The following is a 20,948-nucleotide window of genomic DNA, read 5'->3' as shown; positions in this document are numbered from 1 at the left end:
CCAACCTACAGATGTTGGATACTTATCAAACATGAAAGTATTTAGGAACAAGCAATTATTATACTAGTATTTTCCTCTTACCAGTATGTAGTTGTAACCTGAAAAATGACACTGAAGAACAGCACCTTTTTACTGATTTTGCCTACCTCCTTTGAAGTTATGGATGTAGTAAGAGTCCGATACTTGTATTTCTAAAATGTCAGAGTTTGCCAGCATATCAAGAACAAGAAAACTCACGTGCTTTTAAGTCCTAAAAGATATTATGGCTGTAGGGGGAAAGGTATATGACATTTCTTTCTATTAACAAATGCATTTGTGGTAACATAGCTCAATGAGACTAATTTGGTATGTTTGACGTGACCAGTCATTGGTAGGTTTTTTAGTTGTGATTAACAAACATTCTAGACTCATCCAGGAAATACCTTTGTACTTTTTCATACCAGTATGTAGTCTTTGTCATAGACAAATTTACTGCTTTTTCCGTAAACAAATCCATATGACAAGGACATTGATGTCCATAATTAAAGCTGAGTTAGAGAAGGAAAAGAAGAAAATGGTGTAACTTGCTGTCACCAAAGTAATGAATGACAAACATAACTTTGGCTGAAGAGTGATTGGGAAAAAAAAGGTTGGTTCCTCAGAGCTCTTCTCAAGCAGGCAGTACTAGGAGTGCACTGAGTGCACTGTCATGGCATTTTTCAATTGTTCTACCAGAATCAGCATATCTATCAAATCAAATTCGTTGATATTAGTGTCACTTTTTTTTTTAAATCTTAATGCACATGTTCTGAAATGACTAGCAAAGATTTTACAAAAGTCGTAGTTTTTGGTGAAGTAAAAGAATATATAAACACAAGTACAAAATATTGCAGCCAATACTTGCCAGATTACTTTATTTACGTTATGTTAACAGATGAAATTAGATGCCAAAGAAGGGACATTGCATCAGACATTATGACTTATATGCCAGCTGCCAGGGAAAGATTTTATCAGTAGCCTTTAGTAGTATTTGGACCAAAAATACATGGATGTGCAGCTTTCAGCATTTTGTATGATATAGAGTGCAGCTTCTCTCACAGGTCCTCTGTTTCTGGAACAGTGTCGGAATCTGTAGGCTGAATGAATACTACAGGAATATTCTCAGACGTCCATCCTTTAGGAGTCCTATTGAAGGATCTTCTGGTAGCAAGAGGGTTTGCAAGGATCATGAATCTTGGATCATTTAGCATCAGCATATTAAAATCTGGTACCTTGAATTTAACCAGCTTTGATGCTCTCTCAAAACCACCAAAGGGAGTGGCAACTCTGTAGATATTAGAGAAATTAAATTAAAATGTGATTTAAAAAATATTTTTCTCCCAGGCATCAAAAGTATAGAAGCTATTTTAATGATAAAGATTTAATGTAATTTCTTGTTTACATTTTAACACCTTTGGGAAAAGTATGCTAATTGCTTTTCTGGCAAATTGTCTTTAATATCTGATAAATTTTCCCATAGATAAAGCCTTCTTCAGAGTTACCAATGGACAGAAAATCCGAGGGGAAAATAGCTGTTGCAAGAAAACCTTTTCATTGGTGAGTCACAGTTACTAAATTTATTTTGTTGGTAGTGTATTTCTAAGTCTGAAAATCATAATTCAGCACACTCTCCCTAGCAGGTAACTAGTTCAGGAAGTTCTAACCCCATTTTCTCCTATCCCCAGCAGCCTGTTCCTCCCACTAGACTATATTTCAGCATCACATTGTTGTACCAGCAAGAACGTATGTGGGATATGTGATACAATTGGGTCATTTATGTGATCTGCATTAAAACAAACAAACAAACAAACAAAAAACACACACAAAAAAAAACAAAACACACACTTCAAAGGAGAATTATTACAGCAATCTGTTTTTTATCATTATGTTGAAACAATTATAACAATACAAGTGAGGAGGCAGTGAAGTGTAATGTGAAGCAGAAAGGAACAGCCAAAGACAACAGTCTTTGGAAAGGAGGGGAATGGGTGAGGACTTCTTACTCTAGCTTTGTTCCTGAAGAAAATGTTTATGTAACTAAACCTTGAAACACTTGCTGAAATTGGTCCTAATTTGCAGCCAGTGTTTTTCATGTTATTTAGATGTACGTGTTCCCTTGGATGGTAAGTCTGAGAAACTAAAAGATACGAATTACTAAGCAGGAACTGACTGCTACATGCAATTGCAGATATTTTTAAGCAACAGTATTAACATATACTTCCCTTAATTCTTTTTATTTATTTATTTTCAGATTTCTAGGCTGTAAAAAATTGAGGGGATGAGGGGGGAGGGAGAGGTCTCTCACTTTTTCCGGAATCCTTTGTATGAGCAAACATGAACAAACAGACATGTGCTTTGCATTTTGATTACCTGTAACTTTGTTGGGATATAGTCTGGCCAGTTAAGAGATGTAAGATTTTAAAATTACACATCAACACCTGACTTCTGCAAAGATACATATATAGTGGCATGTGAAAATGATTTTTTTAAATGGATTTCCTCTAGCCCTTGTAGGTTTTGTGTGTTTGATACCAAACAGATCTGCTGGTATATATTCCTACTGGCTCCAGGTATTATAGGTGAAGCCCAGAGAAATAATTACCAACAGAAACTAAAAGAGAGAAATTGAAGATCTGACTAAAATTTTCAACAAGGTAACTATGGATAAAACAAAACCTTTTTTGAATTAAGTGCACAAAAATAAAGAGATAGTGTTAATTCCAAAGGTCAATATTGCAAGATGTAAAAATCATGAAATTTCTGGGCATGCATATTTTGGGAGAGAAGAGGACAGCTTTGAATTAAGCTCTAAAACTCTCTCTCAATTGAAGATATGATTTTGCAGCAGTAACTAGTCCAGGCATTAAACTCTCTTGAGGTCAAAACTGAGTTCTTTATACAAAGTGCCTGTGGTGTCAAGCTTTTCTTGTCTTCTAGGTCACAGTGCCAAATTGGATACTGTATGATACTGATTAAAAATAATTGCTTGGTAATTGGCACAGAGTGAATGTAGTGATCTGCGTCTTACAGGATAATAAAGATTGTTTTAATTGCTGCTCTAATTAAGATACACAGTCTCATATTGTCGTAATATTTAATTCTCATCAATATGTAAATCAAAGGAATAATCAAGATGAATGGAACAGTAATAGCTGTATAAAATCCCAAACAATTCTATAGTGTTAAAATTCCTTCTTGTAGTACCTTTTGCTTTTATGTACAGGAATTTTCTGTAGGTAACAGAAACAAGAGTGTTCTACAGAAATTTAAATATATTTTGTGGGGAAAAAAAAAAAACATGTTGTTCCTATATAAAATCTGGCCTCAGAGGGGCCATTCTTGCATGCTAGGCAGAAGCACATGGTAATCAACATAAAGGAGAGTATAGTAATTGGCTACTAGATGTTAATTTTCCTTTATAGCAGCAGTATATTTTTGTGAGCAATAACTTGTCTGACAACGTGCTGTCATAATGACCTCTGTTGTGTGGACATCAATTGTATCACTTGACCTCTGATTCACTGTATAGAAGCCTAAAACTTGTGTAAAAATTCCAGTAGTCACTGCTCATAATAAGGGCGGAAATGCTGGTTCAGAGCCATAGGAAGTGGCACAAGTATAAGAGACTGTTTAGTAATCACTTCGCATATTCCTAAAAAGTAGATGTGTGATTTAATGTTATCAGGCACAACCGTGTTTAACTGTTGTTTTAGTAGGGCTTCTTCTTTTTGTTCTTAGTCTGTTTTATTGAACATTGAATTGTCTCAGCATGGGAGACTAGTTGTTGATTTTGAAAGTTTGAAGAAATGTTTTAACTGTATTGGATTAACACCTTCTATTACATCGCATTATGAAAAACGCGAGTTTCACTGTTAAAAATGGGACTGTCATTCTGTGAACATTCTTCTTATTGTTAATTCTGTGCTAAAAGGAGACATAGGAACAGAGAACTTGACCCTGCAAAATACTCAGAGCTTCAGGGTAGCTTAATGCAAGATTTAATGCCAATTTCACAAAGGTATTTAGATGCTAAGGAACTGGCTAAGCATTGAGCTTCCACTAATCTCTCACATCATTTGGAGTTAGGCACCCAAAATTCCTTAGAGGATCTGGTTCTCAGCATTTTTACAACAGAGTTCAGAATCCATTAATCAATATAAGCAGAGCCCAGTCCAGATGGACCGGATTCCTGTAGTGTTTTTGAAACAGTAGTCTTTGGGAATTGAGAAAGCTGAGCAATAATTTATCTGGTAGGAGAGGCAGAACCAGTCAGACTTGCTTGTCTTATGTGAGCAAGATGTAGTGCTTTGTGTGTCATTCATAATCGTACCTTTGACATTTTATCCAGCTTCAGGAAAGCAGATGGAATAAAGGTACTAAATGAACTGGTATTACAAACTTCTCAACAAATGTTAATTTTCTAGTAAGAAATAAACCGACAAGAGGAAATCAGGTGACATGTCTCTGTTCTGGAGTATTTCTCTGCTAGCAGATTCATTTTCATCTAGGAGAGAAAGGGTAGCCTTGTCTCAAGAGTCTGTTACAGAAACCCTCCGAACCCAGCTTCTCTGAGCATGTACCCTGCCTAGTACTATCTGCAATTCAGCCATTGCTGGCTGCCTCACAGAAAGCCCTGCCTCAGAAGGAAAATGTGCTTATTGGTTGCTTCCAATGCTTCTTCCTTCATTGACCTGCCGGAATTGCAAGATCCATGCAGTGTAAAATGCCTACGAGACCTCAACTAATAGTTCTGTGAATTCCATAGTCCTGATTCTGCTACTGTTAAAGCCAATGACAAAAAAAATTGTATTGGTACTTGGTCCAGAGTTGCCATGTTGCTGGCAGTGGAGAAAAACAAACAAACAAACAAACAAAAAAACCCTGAGTGCTCTTGAGTACTGAGTAAACTTTTACGCCATGTTTGTGTGGGGCTGTTCGGACACAGCTGAGGTCCCTAGCTGCTAAAGTCATGTTGCTAGTTTGTCCTGGAACAAAGAAAACTGAAAGGAACCTGAATATGTCCAGGAAAGTCCAAGTGTCATTTTAACAGATACAAATGAATGAACTGGGTAGAATCTGAGGCCCGTTTCCTTTGGGAAGTCCTATGCATCACACTTACTGTTAACCACACCCCGTTCTGACTAACGATGACTGTACTAGTGTTTTGCAGGAGAAGAGACATAATGGCACTTTGTTGAATGATGAATCATGATAGAAAGCCTTGATTGATACCCTCACTGATAAAAAGAAAAAAGGCGTCATTATATCATACTTCGATTGTTTAATACACTATCATTTGCTTTCTCTCCAAGACTGCAATTAAAGAAATCAAGGATGCTGTGACCTAGATGCACAGAATAGCTTAGTATGATACAGACATAAAAGTCCAAGAGATACTTCACTCTACGCCCAAAACCCATAGGCTGCTAAGTTCCTGAGATGCCCGAAAGTTTTCCTTCTGCAAATGCTCAGATCTTACTTAGCTATATTGGCAGCTGCACCTATCTTATACCAAAACTCATCTGTGATTCTCTAATTAATAAAATCTTGCTTGAACTTCCACTCCTGAAAACACACAATATACTACTGCAGCAAGCTTTCAGTAAAAGCATTTTCACTCTACGACCATGGCTAGTACTGTTGAATCTCTGTCAAATAATAGCATGAACATGACCAGAGCTGTTTTGCAAGAGATGTCTTTGTAAGAATGGACCTAACTGCTCACATAGAATATTCCAAAGGGCTTGAAGCCCTTCATATTGAAGCACAAATGCTACCCAAAAATATAAATTTAATTGGATTAGACAGAGTATGAATCTTAGCCTAGACATCAGGCTGAACAACTAATAGCAGAGAGGTGTAGGTCTTGTTTTCTGCTTCTAAATATTTATTTACTTTACTGTAAGGAATAACTAAAGAAAGTACATGAAAAGATGTGGGAACTCAGATATAGACCCTGGTTTCTCTTTCTCCACGTGAGCTACTTAATTGTTCAGCTAGAGAAAAAAGATTGTTCAGCTGGAGAAGAAAAGATGGCCCTTTGGCCCAAATAAGTTTACTATTTTCTGTATTGTGGTACGAGTCTTAATAAGGGAAGTGAAAAATGTTCCCACCTCTTCCTTGGAAGAGCCTGGAGCCAGGTTGTTATACTTCTTCTCAGGGTTTGACATTCCTTTAGAAATAAACCCAGGCTGGCCACATCCTAGGAAAATGCTCTTTCCAAAGAAATTAACCTTATTCCTGAGTATGCATTTTTAAAGAATACATGTGACCTCTGCTCTTTTTTTTGGAAAGGAAGCCCCTGATCTAGCCCTGACCTGAAGATAGGCAGTAATGATTAGGTGTTGATGGCCTTGACAAAGAGGAATTTAAGTCACATGAAGCATTCTCTGTAATGTTTTCTTTTGGCTAGCTTGACAGGTACAGTGTGCTGGTTGTACTGAATCCCATAACCAGTCACCCCACTCTCCTATGCATTTTTAGGAGTGTAGACACATAACTCATGGCTCTGAGATCCTCTCCAATAGGCTAGTATCTTGAACTGCAATTTTGCAAGTTCTTAATTTCTTTTGGATCTAGTTTTTCTTGCTATAAAACATAAGTCTGAGTGCATCGTATATATCAAACAGCTTTTTTAGGTTCACCAGGTATCCTTTTATTTTGCTGTGGATGTAGATTTTTTTTTTTCAGTGAGGAGAGTGGTTGCTTTGTTTAAATATCATGGATTATATCTCTTGCATTTTCAATTTACCAGTTTCATAATCTGGATCTAGAATTGCATGCCAGTTTTTTTTTTTTTTATGGCAGTTCCAAGGATGAATATTGACCTTTCCCTTAAATGAATGCATATATGTTCAACAAATTTGGACTGTGGTGAACCATGGTTCTGCCATATCATACACAGAGCAAATCCTCATAGAAAGAAATCTGAACAGTTAGTGTTGTATAGAGGACAACTAACAGATTATGGGACAACAAAGCATCCAGAAATTCACAAAGAAGCCATCAGATACTGTCTCAAGACACATATCCCTATTAATGGAGCTTCTGTGCCCTGTCTGATTCTGTCTTTCAACAGTGATGACTTGTATGCTGGACTCAAAATCTCATTTGTGTGAGGGACTACTGATTCTGGCTCTATTTCTATGTATATATATGTTTGGCTTTTTTTTTGCTTTTTTTTTCTTCTTTTTCAGTTACAATAACCATAGTACATAAACTGTGCTGCTACTGTTCCAACATTGGCAGCTGTGGCTCATCTCTCTGACTTGTATCGTTATTTTGTTTGCTGACAAGAGTGTGCTACACACTTGTTATGTGTATTGCTGTTAGGAAGTAAAAATTAATGTAGTGTCTGCAGTGCCAACTTTGATGTTGTATTGTGGAGTTTTTTCTCCTTATACTCATAGTTGAGGCCTGCCTCTATGACAGGAATGTAAGTGATGTTTGTGGTGTTTATATTGCCATGCCTTTTTTCTTTCTTTCTTTTTTTTTTTTTTTAGTAGATTGCCATCTATTTGATGTTTTGACAAAGGGGTTTTGGTTTGTCTCAGGTGTCTGGAGCTCACCGGGGATCATTTAGTGAAAAATTGTCCATGACTTTGATATATAAAGATACTGTGAATGACTTGAATTAAAGCAAAGGACTTAAGTAAGAATGTGTTTTAAAACTTTCAAAGTATTTCCAAACTCACTATTGTCAATATATAAAGAAGTTCCACTGAAAGCCTCAGTATTCAGTATACTACCTACTATGCAAATAACTTCAGTGACAGATCCCCTTTTATTTCAAATGTTTTTTCAAGTCTGCTTGTAATGTTCCATCTGTTGATTTGTTACCAAAGGTTATCGAAGATGCAAAAAAAGTTAAATGTGGTAAAAAATGCAAGCTTCTAACTGTCTAGTCTGAGGGATTGGTAGATGGATAGAGTTCATTGTAGTATCATTGCCTAAAAATGTAAGCCTGTAGAGTGTGAGTTGTAAAATAAATAAGTAAATAAATAAAATTAATAAATAGAAAGGAAAAGTATATGTGGTTTGCATTACACTGTTTACAAGCCAAGTGTTTACTGAGAGTTTCCCTGGTAGGTTTTATGAGGTCATGATCCCGTACCTGCCAAAGTCAACAGGAATACTGTAGGCGTTGCTATATCCCATTTTTCACGTTTATTCAGTACACTGGATTCTGATACTTCTATTTCTCTGTTTTGTTTTGTTTGTTTGTTTTTCTTTTCTTTCTTTCTCTTTTTCATTCAATATTTTCAATAATTAATCTTATATTCTTGGTTCTAGAATTTAATTTTGGGTCCACACTTTGAGAGAAACTAGTTACCTTCTTAAAGCTCTTGTTTGCTACCTGTAATCTGTTTGTTCATGCTTATGGGTATACTTGCAAAAACAGGTCATGGGTCTTTTTACAGCCAGTGGATACATTTCATTTCATAGTAATTTTTCTCTGCTCCATAAAAGTCAGTGTTCACTCAAAATTACCTGTTAAAGCTCCTGTAGTCGGGCAGTTCTGGCTTTGCTTCAGGTTTAAAAAGTTTAGGATATAAAGCCTCCAGCAGCTCTGGATCATCCCTAATGGCTTCTATCCAAGGAGACTGATAATACTTTGGCACAGAAGTAGTGTTGAACTTTTCAGGAGGAATTTCTTTTAGTGGTCCAGAATATCCTGCAAGGAGATCAAGGTAAAACCAGTATAACAGTATATTGATTTTTCTGCTTTCTTACCATCATCCTATGTAAACAGGAAGTAATATACCATTATTTCACAGTTAGTTAAAGTGAACAATTGAATCAAGTGAGTTAACCAAAGCAACATAAAACCAGAAAACTCACAGGAGGTATTTGTAGCCTTTTAGATAACTGATCTGAAGTTATCTACTCTTCTTTTGAGGGTAAGTTTATTTTAGTTTTATTTAAGTTTGTTTCTATCATTATAAGCATCTATTTGAAAAAGGAGCACATCTACACAGACCTTGGGCTGAATTAACAATCAAATTTTAAAAACAGCCTTTTGGTTAAAAGTAAGATGATTCAATAGTCTTTGCGTGAGATTTACCAAAAACATTAAAAGGAGTTAGGGTCCCAGCCATTCTAGCAGACTTTTTGCCTCCCTTTGATGCTTTAAAATGTCCAACCTACTTGGCTCTTTGGTCCTTTTAATCATGTAAAAAAGTGAACAATCAGTGTTTTTTTTTTTTTTCTCTGTATAGTCATCTGAGAATCAGGCTCTGATCAGAATTTTACTAAACACGTGAATTCCTTATTCAGTGTGATTTCTTCTAAAGCCAAGTACAATATGGCACAAATAAACATAAGGGGAAAAAAGCCCAGACCTTACTGTGCAGTTTGAAGAATTAGAATCAGTTGAAGAATTAGAATCAGCAAGGGATTATTCTAACATATGAGTTTATAGTATTTATTTGAAAAACAAGGGAAATCTGTTTTCCTGTTTACCCTCACATGACATCTAGCTCTTTAAATTAATGCTGTTGCCTCTTGTAAGCTTAAAAAAGAAAAAAAAAAGCCCTGTGGTTTAGTAAATACTCCTTTCACCACGAATAAATATTTCTTGCCTAAAGAAAACTTGAAGATTTGTATCATATTTTAGCAATGGGAATTACCTCAGTTTGCATTGTATTTGGCCCATGGATGCAGAGAGCCTTAGCTGTCACTAACAGAGTAGCATTGACCTAGTTTACATAGACTGGAAAAGGTCTGCACAAAACATGCATTGAGTAATTCTGAACAAAGAATGAATTTGTAAAAACCACAGTCTGCTCATGGATAATTCATAAACAGGAAGAAGGGCTATATCACTGAATAAATTAATTAAAACAAATTAGCCTTCTCTAGTCTTTAAAGAATACAAATTAAGGCCTTCCTGTAGCTCACTGCTTTAAATAAAGACAACAGTACCCTCACAGTTAAGGACTTAAATAAAGCAGAACAGTGTATACAGCCAGGGGCAAATTCCAGTTTAAGTTACTTATCTGTAAAGGGTTCCAGCAAAACTTGCAATGACTTCAGATGTCCATTTACAGGTAATTAAACTACAATGGATATCTTTCAGATTGTTAAGCAGTGTGTTGTACATTAGAAACTAGGGTGTTGAAAAGTCAGTATATTAATCTGGTTTAAAGTCTGAGGATCTGTTTCTCAATGTTTATAAGATCAATAAATATATGAGCAGTCTCACTGGATAATAATGCATGCCTTCAGTTGAGGGAAAGGTAGTACAAAGGGCATATCAAATCGTTAAGAACGAACAGAAGCAACTAAACTGTACTGGTTTAAATTTCCATGGGAGATTCTGATTAATTATCTGACTCAATTTATGGATTTCTAATAGTAACTCTATTAATAAATTATTGATAATTATATTGTTTTAGAAAGAGCTCCTTCGTCTGCTGTGAGTTGGGTAATAAATGCATTTCATGTCTATAAATTCATCTATTACCTGGGGCAATGTTGTCAGGATGCGGTGGGCTCCGGGGATCAGGTGTGTTAGGAGGTGTCATTGGGGCATGCTGGGGAATTCCTTCAACACTGAGGCCATCCATTTTAACACCCTGCATGGGCTCTCCACGCTGCATTCAAACAGAAATAAATATCACTGACAGCACAGGCAAAAAATGAGTTCCTCTGTGATTCTCTGTTGAGGGATGGAATATTACTCCAGCTTACAGGCCAGATCTGAGACCCAGGGTATATTATCCAAAGGCATACTGTCCTGCTGTTAGGTACCCTTTTTGCTAGAAGCATTCCTCTGGATTTTCTGGCTGTTACCCAGAAGATGAAACAGTTTCACAACTTTCTTACAATGGCTATGTAAGCAAAAGAATAATTTATCAGTGTTAAGAATGGTATCACAGCACAATTTTAAATGTCTGTATTTCAAATGTGTGATGGCTTTATTCAAAGGATTGGGGGTGTTGGGAGCTAGAACAAGACTCCTGAAGCTTCGTTACCATCCAACTAAGTTTTCTGACCGTTTTCAAAATTGGGGATATTTGAATATTAATAGGTAGTCTAAGAAGAGATTTCATCCCATCTGCTGGTCATACCAGTCACCACTATATCTACCTGTGCCTGTGGGCTGTGTAGTTCACAGCAAAGAGTAAAGATGGTCACTTTGGCAGGGGGGCCCATAACATGTAGCCCATGGATCACTAGATGCTAGAAGTTGTGATGTGCCAGACAGGGCCCCCTTGCTGCCCAAAGATTCGAGAAATCTGGCAGGTTTAAGGCATATGAGTTTCAAGTCACTGATTCTTCAAAGCTTTTCTTCCTATATCAGTTGAAAATCCACTGCATTTGTTGAATTGCTTTTGTTTGGGCTTTTCTTTTCCTGTATTTATAATAGAAATAACAACTTCAGTGCAGGTCACTTTCTGGAGATTAACGATATGCTGTTATTTTCCACCCTCCTATTGGGTCATCAGTTCTAAGGAAACATCTAAAGGCTTAATCATTGTTGCATAAATATAGATGGGAGTCTCATAAGAAGTCAGTATCTTATTTTAGCTATGACACATAGGCTAAAAGTAATTTAAATATAGACAGTTCCAGAGTATGAGTTTCTTAAAGTAGGAAAGCAAAAAACTATACTTGTTTTAACCTGAAACATACAAATAAACAAAAAAGATCAAGGCAGTATGGTTTGGAGCAATCCTAAAATATGTTAGAAATATTAATTTTGGCAGCCAGAATCATAACGTTGGTGAAGATATCACCAGTAGTGGCTAAATAGGCATGTAAGGGAGTGGAACAGAAACCAGAGAGACATCATTTCTTCCCATGTCAGAATGTCATAATGACTGTGCAGTATGCATGTGTTTTTGTGGGAAATTCCAGGGAAGAAGTAAAGAGATCCTTCAGCATTTGGATTAGCAAGACAGTAGTAAATTACAAATGCATCTTACTTTCTGCTCCCAAAATCTCCTTATGAGATGCCATAAGACAAAAAAAATTCCGTGGAGTCAAAAAAACTGCATTCATTTTATTGTTTCTTATTTAATTGCAAGTGTGTGTGTGTGTATATATGGTTTCGTTAATAAAATTGAACATAGTTTGAGCAAAGCCATTGGTGCTTTACTGTTTGGTTCATCAATTATTCATTCCCTGTTTGTACCAGTACAAACTTTAGGTTTTATCATAACAATACGTTACATATAGTCACTATCTTTCTTATTCCAAGTGAAGTTTTTGATTAAAGAATTCAGTCAAAGTCTTTCTATGGTTTCTGTAGGGTTTGGATGCTAATATAATCGTAGAATCACACATGCGGGATTTAAAACAATAAAGACTTGAAATTGCAATGGAAGTAGAGGGGCTGCTTGCATGCTTTATTAGACTGGGCATGGAGTATTCATGCTTAAATAAATAAACCATTATCACATTGGAGAGCCAGATAAAATTTATGAATGTTTTTCTCCTTCTTTGTAGAGATTAAACAAAAAGTTTAGAAAGGTTTAAGTATTTCACAAAGGCAATAAATGAGACAAACGTCAGGTGCATTTAGTTCCAGCCATGAGGATTCCCAGGGTATCACTAGTGCTTTAACCCAGTTCCTGGGGGCCTAGTTCAGAGAATAATTGTCTTTCAGTGACAAGCTTCATCGTTTGTCCCCTTGCTGAGACAGGCAGGCAAGAAGTCTCAAAAATTTCTGTCATTTGAGAGTCACATAGCTGCCTGGCAACTACGTTGAGACCACCACCCTATTTTAATAAAAATACTGGTCACGTAAAAGAGACCGTCACTTCTCCCAACCTTTTGAATATCATTAACTAGTTAATTTTCAGTAATGTGCCCATTATTACAGGACAAGAACTCCGATCACTAGTAACCTGAATCAGATTTGTGTGAAAATTACTTGAATCTGATGTCCTGAAGTATTAAGGTCTTCAGATTTTTTTAATTTTTCTACAGAAGCCCAATAAGATACAAATGGCTCACTTCATATTAGCATTGTTGTAGTACAGTATTTTACTCTTATTCTTCCTGAAGCTACAAATAAATCAGGCACATAATGTACCATGAGCACCAAGGGAACCCCAGGCTAGTCTCACTGTGTTTCATTAATAAGTGCTTACAAATACTCACGTTTCTTGGCTTGTTTGCTACATAATGATAATTTTCATACGTGTATTTGTCAGACCTCCGCTGACGTCTCTTGAAGAGTCTTGCGCCTCTGTTGCTGAGTGTCGATAGTTCCTCTACCATGATATCTCTTGGGGTGCTGACCTTTTTTCCAAGGTTTAAGCTGGGTGAGACTGAAATACAATGGATAAATACATACCTCTGTTTTTTGTAAATGCCTGATGTCACGTACCCTACACCTGAAACCCAATAACACATCAGTGCATACTTATCTAATACACGAGGCAGCTTCATATGGTGTTAGTGAAATTAATCATTTTCTAGAATTTTGGAGCAGATTATAGAACACCACAAACCTGTTTTTCAAAGATGCTAAGCACCCCAAGCTCCAAATTTATTTCAGTTGAATGACATTCAGCTGTTCTGAAAATCAGGTCTATATTGTCCTGCACACAGACTAGTGAAAACTGGCTTCTGCTGAAACCAGGAACAAAATTCTATCTGACCTCAGCATTCCAAAATCAAACATTAACTTTTTGTCCTGCACTGGGTAGATGAGCAGGTTGCTCCTTTTAAGCACAGCTACCAGTTTCTTATTGCTTAAAACATTTTATTATGAATTACTCTTTAAAACCCCGCTTTCTTCTGAAATCTAGGCTATTTTCTACTTTAAGAAGAGTTTGTATTAGAAAGTCTGTATTAAGCTGTATTTTTTGTTATTTTTAAAGAAACCTTCAAAATAAAACTTAAGGTGTTGAAAACGAGAGACAGAACAAATTACAACATGCTTTTAGGAAACGATAGATTTAGAATGTTTTATTTTTTATTCTCTCTAAGAGGAAAGTTACAAGCAAGTCTTCTTAAAATGACCCTATCAGATACTGAATTATTAGGTGCAGTATTAGTTTATTCACCGTTGAGGGATTTGAAAATGAAGGTACATAAGCAGAGGGAGAGGAGATCATTTGAGACTGTAAATAGAGAACACGGAATATCAGAAAGTACCGATCATCTCTGTGGTGATATTCTGGAGTTTGGGGTGCTGGTGGCAATGAGCAAGCTGAGTGACTGAACTCTCTCAATAGGTGTCCTCAACCTATAGACAAGGCTTGGACCTTGGAATACAGTAACTTCAACACTGAACAAACTATTTTTGTATTAACTTATTTCTGCTTAGAATTTAGTAGAATTGAACAAATGTAACAATAATTAGATCATATAGTAAAAACTGAATTTTCAAGAAAATCATTTCCTATTGCCACTTATATTAATATTTGCCATTTTATTAGTTGAAACTGTTCTCAGTTGATAAACTTCAGGAAGAAAAATGGGAAGGTGCAATATGCTTTGAGGATTATATCAAATAGGTGCAGTGTGTTTCTTTGATCCACTTATTCAGTATCGCATTCTGTTATTTCTTTAATAATAAGTCCTCCTATTGTTTACATATTCTAATAATCTACAGGATTTAAAACTATGAACTTCAACATACATTTTAATGCATTAAAACAAAATGAAAGCAAATTAGATGTAAAATACTGTATCTTGATTCCATGGCAAGCAGACTCCCAGTTTAATTAGCTGGATAGGTCCCTAATGTCAAAATTAATTTTGCATATGCTGGGGGAAAAAAATAAAAAGATGGTTTTATTTTTAGTTTCAGACTTTCATTTGGAGTACATGGCATATGTCTCCTAGTAACTTTATGATGGAAAAGCAATGTGGATTGCTTACATTTAGGAAAATGTAATAGAGATCAGTGCAATAACTATGTAGCCCAAGCTGTACAGGATTTCTATGTACTAAATCAAACAGGTTTGTGGCCGTGGAGTTCATCACTGTTGATCCACTTTTGTTCATACTTATTTCAGTCAAATGCTTGCAGTAGATTTCACTGGAGCAAGAGCAGGCTAACTGTATCATGAGCCGGAGCATGGACTTCTGCTTTAAAAATAGTACGCACAAAGAATCCTAACACCCTTCTGATATTTAAGGGGTAGCTACAAAACAGGGAGTTCTTAACATGGAAGAAAATGACTCAGCTTGTCCAATACAGCCATATCAGTGACAGATAGTGATGGGGTTTTGGCTCTGTGGTTGAGATAAGTGCACTAGTTATTGGCCTGCAGCCTGAAATGTTGACCCACAACTCATATTTTGATGTTCTTATTTTTCAAGATTACTCCAGGGGCATGGACTGTTGAATGGTTTTATATTAGTAAGGGATGAGAAGTTTACCTTTCAGATCAGCAATATTTTCATGTAGAAAAAGCTTTTCTTCATTGTCTGCAGAGTGGGTAATATGTAAGTCCTAAGAGACTGGGGCGCCAAGATGATTGCAGTTCTCTATCCAAACCACTCAGTATTCTTCTGGGACATGCTGGATGTTAACTATTTTGGGCCTTGCTGTTCCCTTCCATATGTGCTGTTCTTGTTAATGTTTACTGTAGGCTCCAAGGTACTTTGTAACCTACAGTTGTGTACTATTGTGTGTCTAGTCAGCATCCCAGAAGCATAGGTGTTAAGTTTATTTGAATCCCCTGCCAACTAAAATCTAATCTGCTGTCTGGTTTTATAATGTGTCTAGGGATTGTTTCAGTGTCACTGCAGGAAAGGTGATGAAGAATGAGAAAAGGGGGACATTTAGAGGATGATAGGAAGAAAACATCTCCAAGTGCTCTTCATAAATGGGCATTCATACTGGAAGTTTAATTCGTAGTTCAATCCTCATCTTAACTTTCTAGTTTAATTTTTTTATTTGTTCTTGCCAAGCCCTCCCTATCCTGCCCTTAAAATCTTAACAGATTTCATTTAAATATAATTTATCTATTTTCTCCTGCATTCCCCCCAATCGCTTTTAATCTTCCAGTTTACAATCTTCTAAATACCTTCATCTGGATTATAAATTTTAATAATGAGCATCATAGTATATGATATAGTTTTTCATAGTATCAGAAATAAGAATTTGTAACTCCATCATAAAAGATCATTTAGCTACTGAAGAATTAATGTAAGAAATAGGACAGAACTAGACATGAGATTTAAGTGTAATTGAATGCTAACGGCTTCCTCAAACATACATATATACATGTATACCTCAGCCAGTCAGACTTAGGAAATTTAAAATTAAGCAAAGTCAGCCAGAGAAAAAACAGGGGTTTAGGAAGGTGATCACATTCCTCTCTCTTCTAACACTGTAAGAGGGTTTACAGGTAGTGTCTATTACTGCAACATGTGGGGACATGTAGGATTTCACTAGAACACAAAGTCATGTACCACAGGTAGATGTGGGCTTTCAGTCATTACTAACCTAGCCCAGAACTGAGACACTGGTAAAAACTTGGATGACTTTGTATCTTATTCACAACTGTTTCTGCTTTTTTTTTTTTCTTTTTTTCTTTTACAAGGAGTTTAACTGTTTACCTGAAAGCATTATAATAAAAGGGGTTAAAATAAGAACATATCAGGTATACTTTCTGAGTGTCGTTACTAGCCACAGGGACTTGCACTACAGAATCTTCTATTACTGTTTACCTCTGTTAACACTGGGGAGTTTCATAGGTCTGTGAAATAAGGTAGGTTCTTTACTGGATGAAATTTAGTTTTCATGCAATTTCCAGGTACAGAATCTTCATTACTAATAGTGATGCAAAACCCAGAAAGACAGCAGTTTGTCTCAGGTTAAACTTGCTCAATTAACAATTAGGGGAAAAATAAATTCTCAAAAATTAAAAGAGCTGAATTTAGTCATTTAAAAAACAGATTTATCCCTGATTTTTCCAAGATCTGGTCCCAAAGAACTAGTGTATGCTTTGTCTCATTATGGCTTTGGTTATCCTCTGTTTCTAAATTGGTTTCACTGAGCTTTTACAGTTATAAATTTCAGACTCTTATCACATAAATTTCATGTAATTTCTTTTTTTTTTTTTTAACGGTAAGTATCCCAGACATCCAAGACATAGAACTAGAACATACACTTAAAGAGTCTGTATTTGCCTTCAGTGGCCCTGTATCATACCATATCTTGTAGAATAAACTGTAGTATCTATGTGTATAAATCTAAACTTGACAGCAAATCTGATAATACATAAATAATGAAACCAAAGATAATGTAAAGTAAATGTAAGCATCAGCACAGATTATCCAGTAATTCCAATGATTTCCAGAACTGTATGGTACATTTATTAGTATTACTATGAACAGTAACATTTACCACATGAAATGCCTGGATCTAAACAAACATATGACAGACAGATTTTCTGCCATGAAAAGCTTACAGGCAATTTCAGGCACGTATAATACTTGGGTTTTCAGTGGGAAAAATAATGGAATTCTAATGAAATCTGTAAGGGCAGGCTGGGTTTCAGACTTAAGTGTGTGTTCAGTGGAGAATGGAAGGAGGGAAGAGGTATTTGCTTAGAAATAGAAAGTATAGAAAAAAGTATGAAAATATCAGGACTAGGACCAGCCACTGAAACTTGTAGCTTCTTTTTTTTCTGAATTCTTTAGGTATCTGGTCCTACTCTTCCTGCAATCAGACTGGTCAATTAGTGAGTACAAAAAACATCCCCAAATTCTTTGGAGCAAAAGACCCAAGGAAGATTTTCAGTACTGGAATGTAATGTCCAGTGTTTTTCCCATGTAGGCAGTATGATTATCAGAAAATCTAAATATTAACAGAGCTCCCTGTTGGTTGTTTTTGTTTGTGTTTTTTGTTTTGTTTTGTTTTTTTTCAGTGAGACTTGTGGGGTGTTTATCACTTATAAAAAATCAGTATTTTTCATAGATGATAAAAAACATTCATAGGGAGTATTGGAAAAATCTCCAAAAACATCCAGCACATACCAAGTGAAAGCCAGGAAGACTTGTATTCCCAGATGAGTTCATTGCTTCTGAAGGTGTCACACTAGAAGCCTACTTTTTTTTTAAGAACCCATTTTTGCAAATCAAGCTACCTTCTTATAAGTGTCTGCATTTTCATCAGTGCAACAACAGAAGAGTGGTGGCTATGCACTAGAGAAAATTGCCACATTTCTAGTAAATTTTGTTAGTTACAAAGATTAATTATGCATGGAAGGAACAGAGCTGTAAACAGTTGTTTCAAAATTTTATATCATTCTTATGAAAAAGCAAAGTGAAACAGAGCAAAAGAAGAGGATACAGACAGATCAGCATGTTTCTCAAATGATAGCCTTTTAAAATGGAATGAAGTCATGTTATTCACCCCAAATAATATTCTGAAAGGCTATCCTAGCAGAATGTACATCAGCTGTTAGATTACTTCATTCCTTCACAGCAGTTGTTCATCTGAAAATAGCTTTCAAATGAAAAGAGGCAACTACAAAAGGATTAGTTACCATAGGCAGCATGATACTCCCCCAAGATTATTTATGGCAAAACACCCAGAGACAAAGCTGTAAGAGAGTTAAACTCTGTGATTAAAAATATTTTAGGGAGGGCTAGAGGACAGTGCATATAGAGTAAGTTGGGTTCAGCGCTATACCATTTCTGTGTATTTCATCCATAATGGCTGATGCTTGTTGTTTCCTCTCTTTGACCATGGCAGAATGTGATAACATTGTGATTTTCTGATATGATTTTTCCTTGCTGAAAGAAAACACACATTTTTATATTGTTGAGCCAGCTTGCGGTAGTAAGCCAACTTTAATTTCTGATAGCATGTTTAGAATGGCTGAATACTGAATTTAGTTATACCTGATCTAGAAATACAGTGGTTTTAACTATGCAAAATGCACTGCAGTTTTTGCTTGCAGACAGATGCTAGGATGTATTCTGATGGATAGAAAGTTCCAAGGAATGAACTTTGAGTTGGATACACACATTTTGTAGCAAAATCAGTGTCAGCGATCTAGGCCTTCTCACATCTACACATTATATTAAAAGATTTAAATTCATAACTAATATTTTAATTATAGCTTACTGTATGTTTTCAGAAATGTTATTCTGATTTTTTTTTTAATCTAATAAAGAATTTGAGGAACTAAATAAGATGCTCTGGCATCTTTAAAGAAAGTGCAAACTTGGTAAAAAAATAAACATCTTTTCAATTGCAGAGTCAAGAGGTTACATAAATGTCTTTTATCTGATAGTTTGTAGGACAGACAATGTCAAAATATTTCAGGAAACAATACACTTACCCTACTGTTTTGTTGTGCAGATAAAAGCGTTCTCAACCCTTTAGTTGAAGCTTCAGGAGTTAGTTATGAATGGGGATGACCTGCCTGGTCCAGGATGGTTTCTACCCTTGTGCTTGGATCTGCATGGTACCTAGTACCGAGACAAACTGGGGGCTGATCCTCTTCAAAGGGATTGGCATCCAGCTGACATCAACTAGTTATATATAGCATCAAACACTCCAGCCACTCATATCTTCCTGGCAAAAGAAGAGAACAGAAAAGATTCAGCTGCACCCACAACAAAGAGAGTTTATATCCCTTTCGGAGCTTATTGGAAGATTTAATGGAATGCTCCTCTCATACCCATACAGATCATCTCCTCATCACCTCTGAGAATAATAATCTCTATGTTATAACCAGGAAAGAGACATTTAAAAATAAGGTGTTAAATATATGGATGGGCAAGACTATCAGATGAGAATGGCATGGGCTAATCCTTAGTGAAAGATGAAACCGTGCTTCAATAGTAGCTGATAGCTAAAGTCAGTGGCAGATGGCTGATACACAAAGTCTGTTCTGAAAAAAAATGAGAATTTTTTCAGTATTATAAGTGGTAGGGAGTAATTGTCAGTATTATAAATATCTGGGAGTAATTTTTCAACAAGCACACATCTCTCAAACTGTTATTCAAAATCTTGTAATTTTCTTTGTGCATTAGGAGCAGAAATCTGCAGTAACTTGAAACTTCGTCATATTCAACATTCCAGGATACTGTTGTATCAGCTTGTCAAAGAAATGTGTGATATGTGGAGCACAAATATTACGTGACAGCAACCAACTTAGAACAGAAAGAAACAAGCAGAAAGAAACATTCCCCCCACAACCTGTTGTCTGAATGCTGATAACTGAATTATGGGCAGTAACAACAAGATGAAGAAGCTTTTCTATTTCTTATTAGGATTTGGCTTTGCTCTATGAAGTTTCTATTTCTTCTGGAAAATTATGGTCTTTTTTGGCTTGGAGTATTGATCAGAAAATTGCTTGGATCCTGATATGACAGGAGAAAGGAATTCTGCCTGTAAATTGAATCTGGAGAGTGATAAAATACACCAACACAGTGTGCATAACTTTACAAGCAGCAAGCACTCTGAGGCAGATGTGAAGTATGTGCCTGATTTAATGTCCTGAAAGCATTTGTGTTCAACCAAAAAATTACTTTTTTTTTTTCCCCCTCAAGATTTCTGTTCCTAGACTTAGCTTTGCAAAACGTTTTTCTGAGATCCTAGACATCTCTGCCCCAAAGAGAAGTTCATTCTAATCCTCACTATCACAATCTACCTGCTCTTTTTACCTGTCAGTAATTCTTTTCTCAGTTTTTTGTGCTTGGATCAGCTACTTAGGACAGTACCAGCAAACACAGTCAAAGTCTTGGTTGAATCTTATCAATTTCAAGATTGCTGTCCATCTGTTTGTCAGGAGGCCTTCAATGATTTCTCCAGCAAAGTGAAGGGAAAACTAGAGTGGATTTCTAGATACTCTTGAAATAAAAAATTAAGCCCCCCTTCTCTCTCCCACACAATAAGTGAATTAAAGAAGCATACAATGAACCTTTCAGTTCCTCTTATGTATTTGAGAAGAGAAGTTGCAGAATATGAGCAGGAAAGATAACGAAACTGAAGGGAAGAC

General features: G+C 36.0%; 1 protein-coding gene and 1 pseudogene across 2 annotated transcripts; one reads left to right on the top strand and one right to left on the bottom strand.

The window, feature by feature from the left end:
• Nucleotides 1-20,948, top strand: part of LOC125184060 (protein transport protein Sec24D-like) — a 212,545-nt pseudogene that overhangs the window by 14,003 nt on the left and 177,594 nt on the right.
• Nucleotides 877-19,487, bottom strand: MYOZ2 (myozenin 2). Of its 2 annotated transcripts, XM_013185300.3 has the most exons (6): nucleotides 19,284-19,481; nucleotides 18,629-18,732; nucleotides 13,129-13,298; nucleotides 10,484-10,613; nucleotides 8,509-8,692; nucleotides 877-1,305 (listed from the first exon to the last, which is right to left on the bottom strand). In XM_013185300.3, the coding sequence occupies exons 2-6, from the start codon at nucleotides 18,702-18,704 to the stop codon at nucleotides 1,074-1,076; spliced, it is 792 nt and encodes a 263-aa protein (XP_013040754.1). In that variant the 5' UTR covers nucleotides 18,705-18,732; nucleotides 19,284-19,481; the 3' UTR covers nucleotides 877-1,073. The 2 variants fall into 2 exon arrangements, with proteins under 2 accessions (XP_013040754.1, XP_013040755.1); XM_013185301.3 differs by lacking the exon at nucleotides 18,629-18,732 and having other exon boundaries at nucleotides 19,284-19,487.

The sequence above is a fragment of the Anser cygnoides genome, chromosome 4 (assembly GCF_040182565.1).
Source record: "Anser cygnoides isolate HZ-2024a breed goose chromosome 4, Taihu_goose_T2T_genome, whole genome shotgun sequence".
NCBI lineage: Eukaryota > Metazoa > Chordata > Aves > Anseriformes > Anatidae > Anser > Anser cygnoides.
This window is presented reverse-complemented; position numbering and strand designations above follow the sequence as displayed.

Excerpts from the sequence above, each read along its gene's own strand:
- MYOZ2 (XM_013185300.3), bottom strand. The coding sequence starts at position 18,704 with ATGTTATCACATTCTGCCATGGTCAAAGAGAGGAAACAACAAGCATCA. Across the intron at positions 13,299-18,628 it reads GGATGAAATACACAGAAATG|TCTCACCCAGCTTAAACCTT; the intron begins GTATAGCGCTGA and ends ATTGTATTTCAG. Across the intron at positions 8,693-10,483 it reads TCCTGACAACATTGCCCCAG|GATATTCTGGACCACTAAAA; the intron begins GTAATAGATGAA and ends ATCTCCTTGCAG.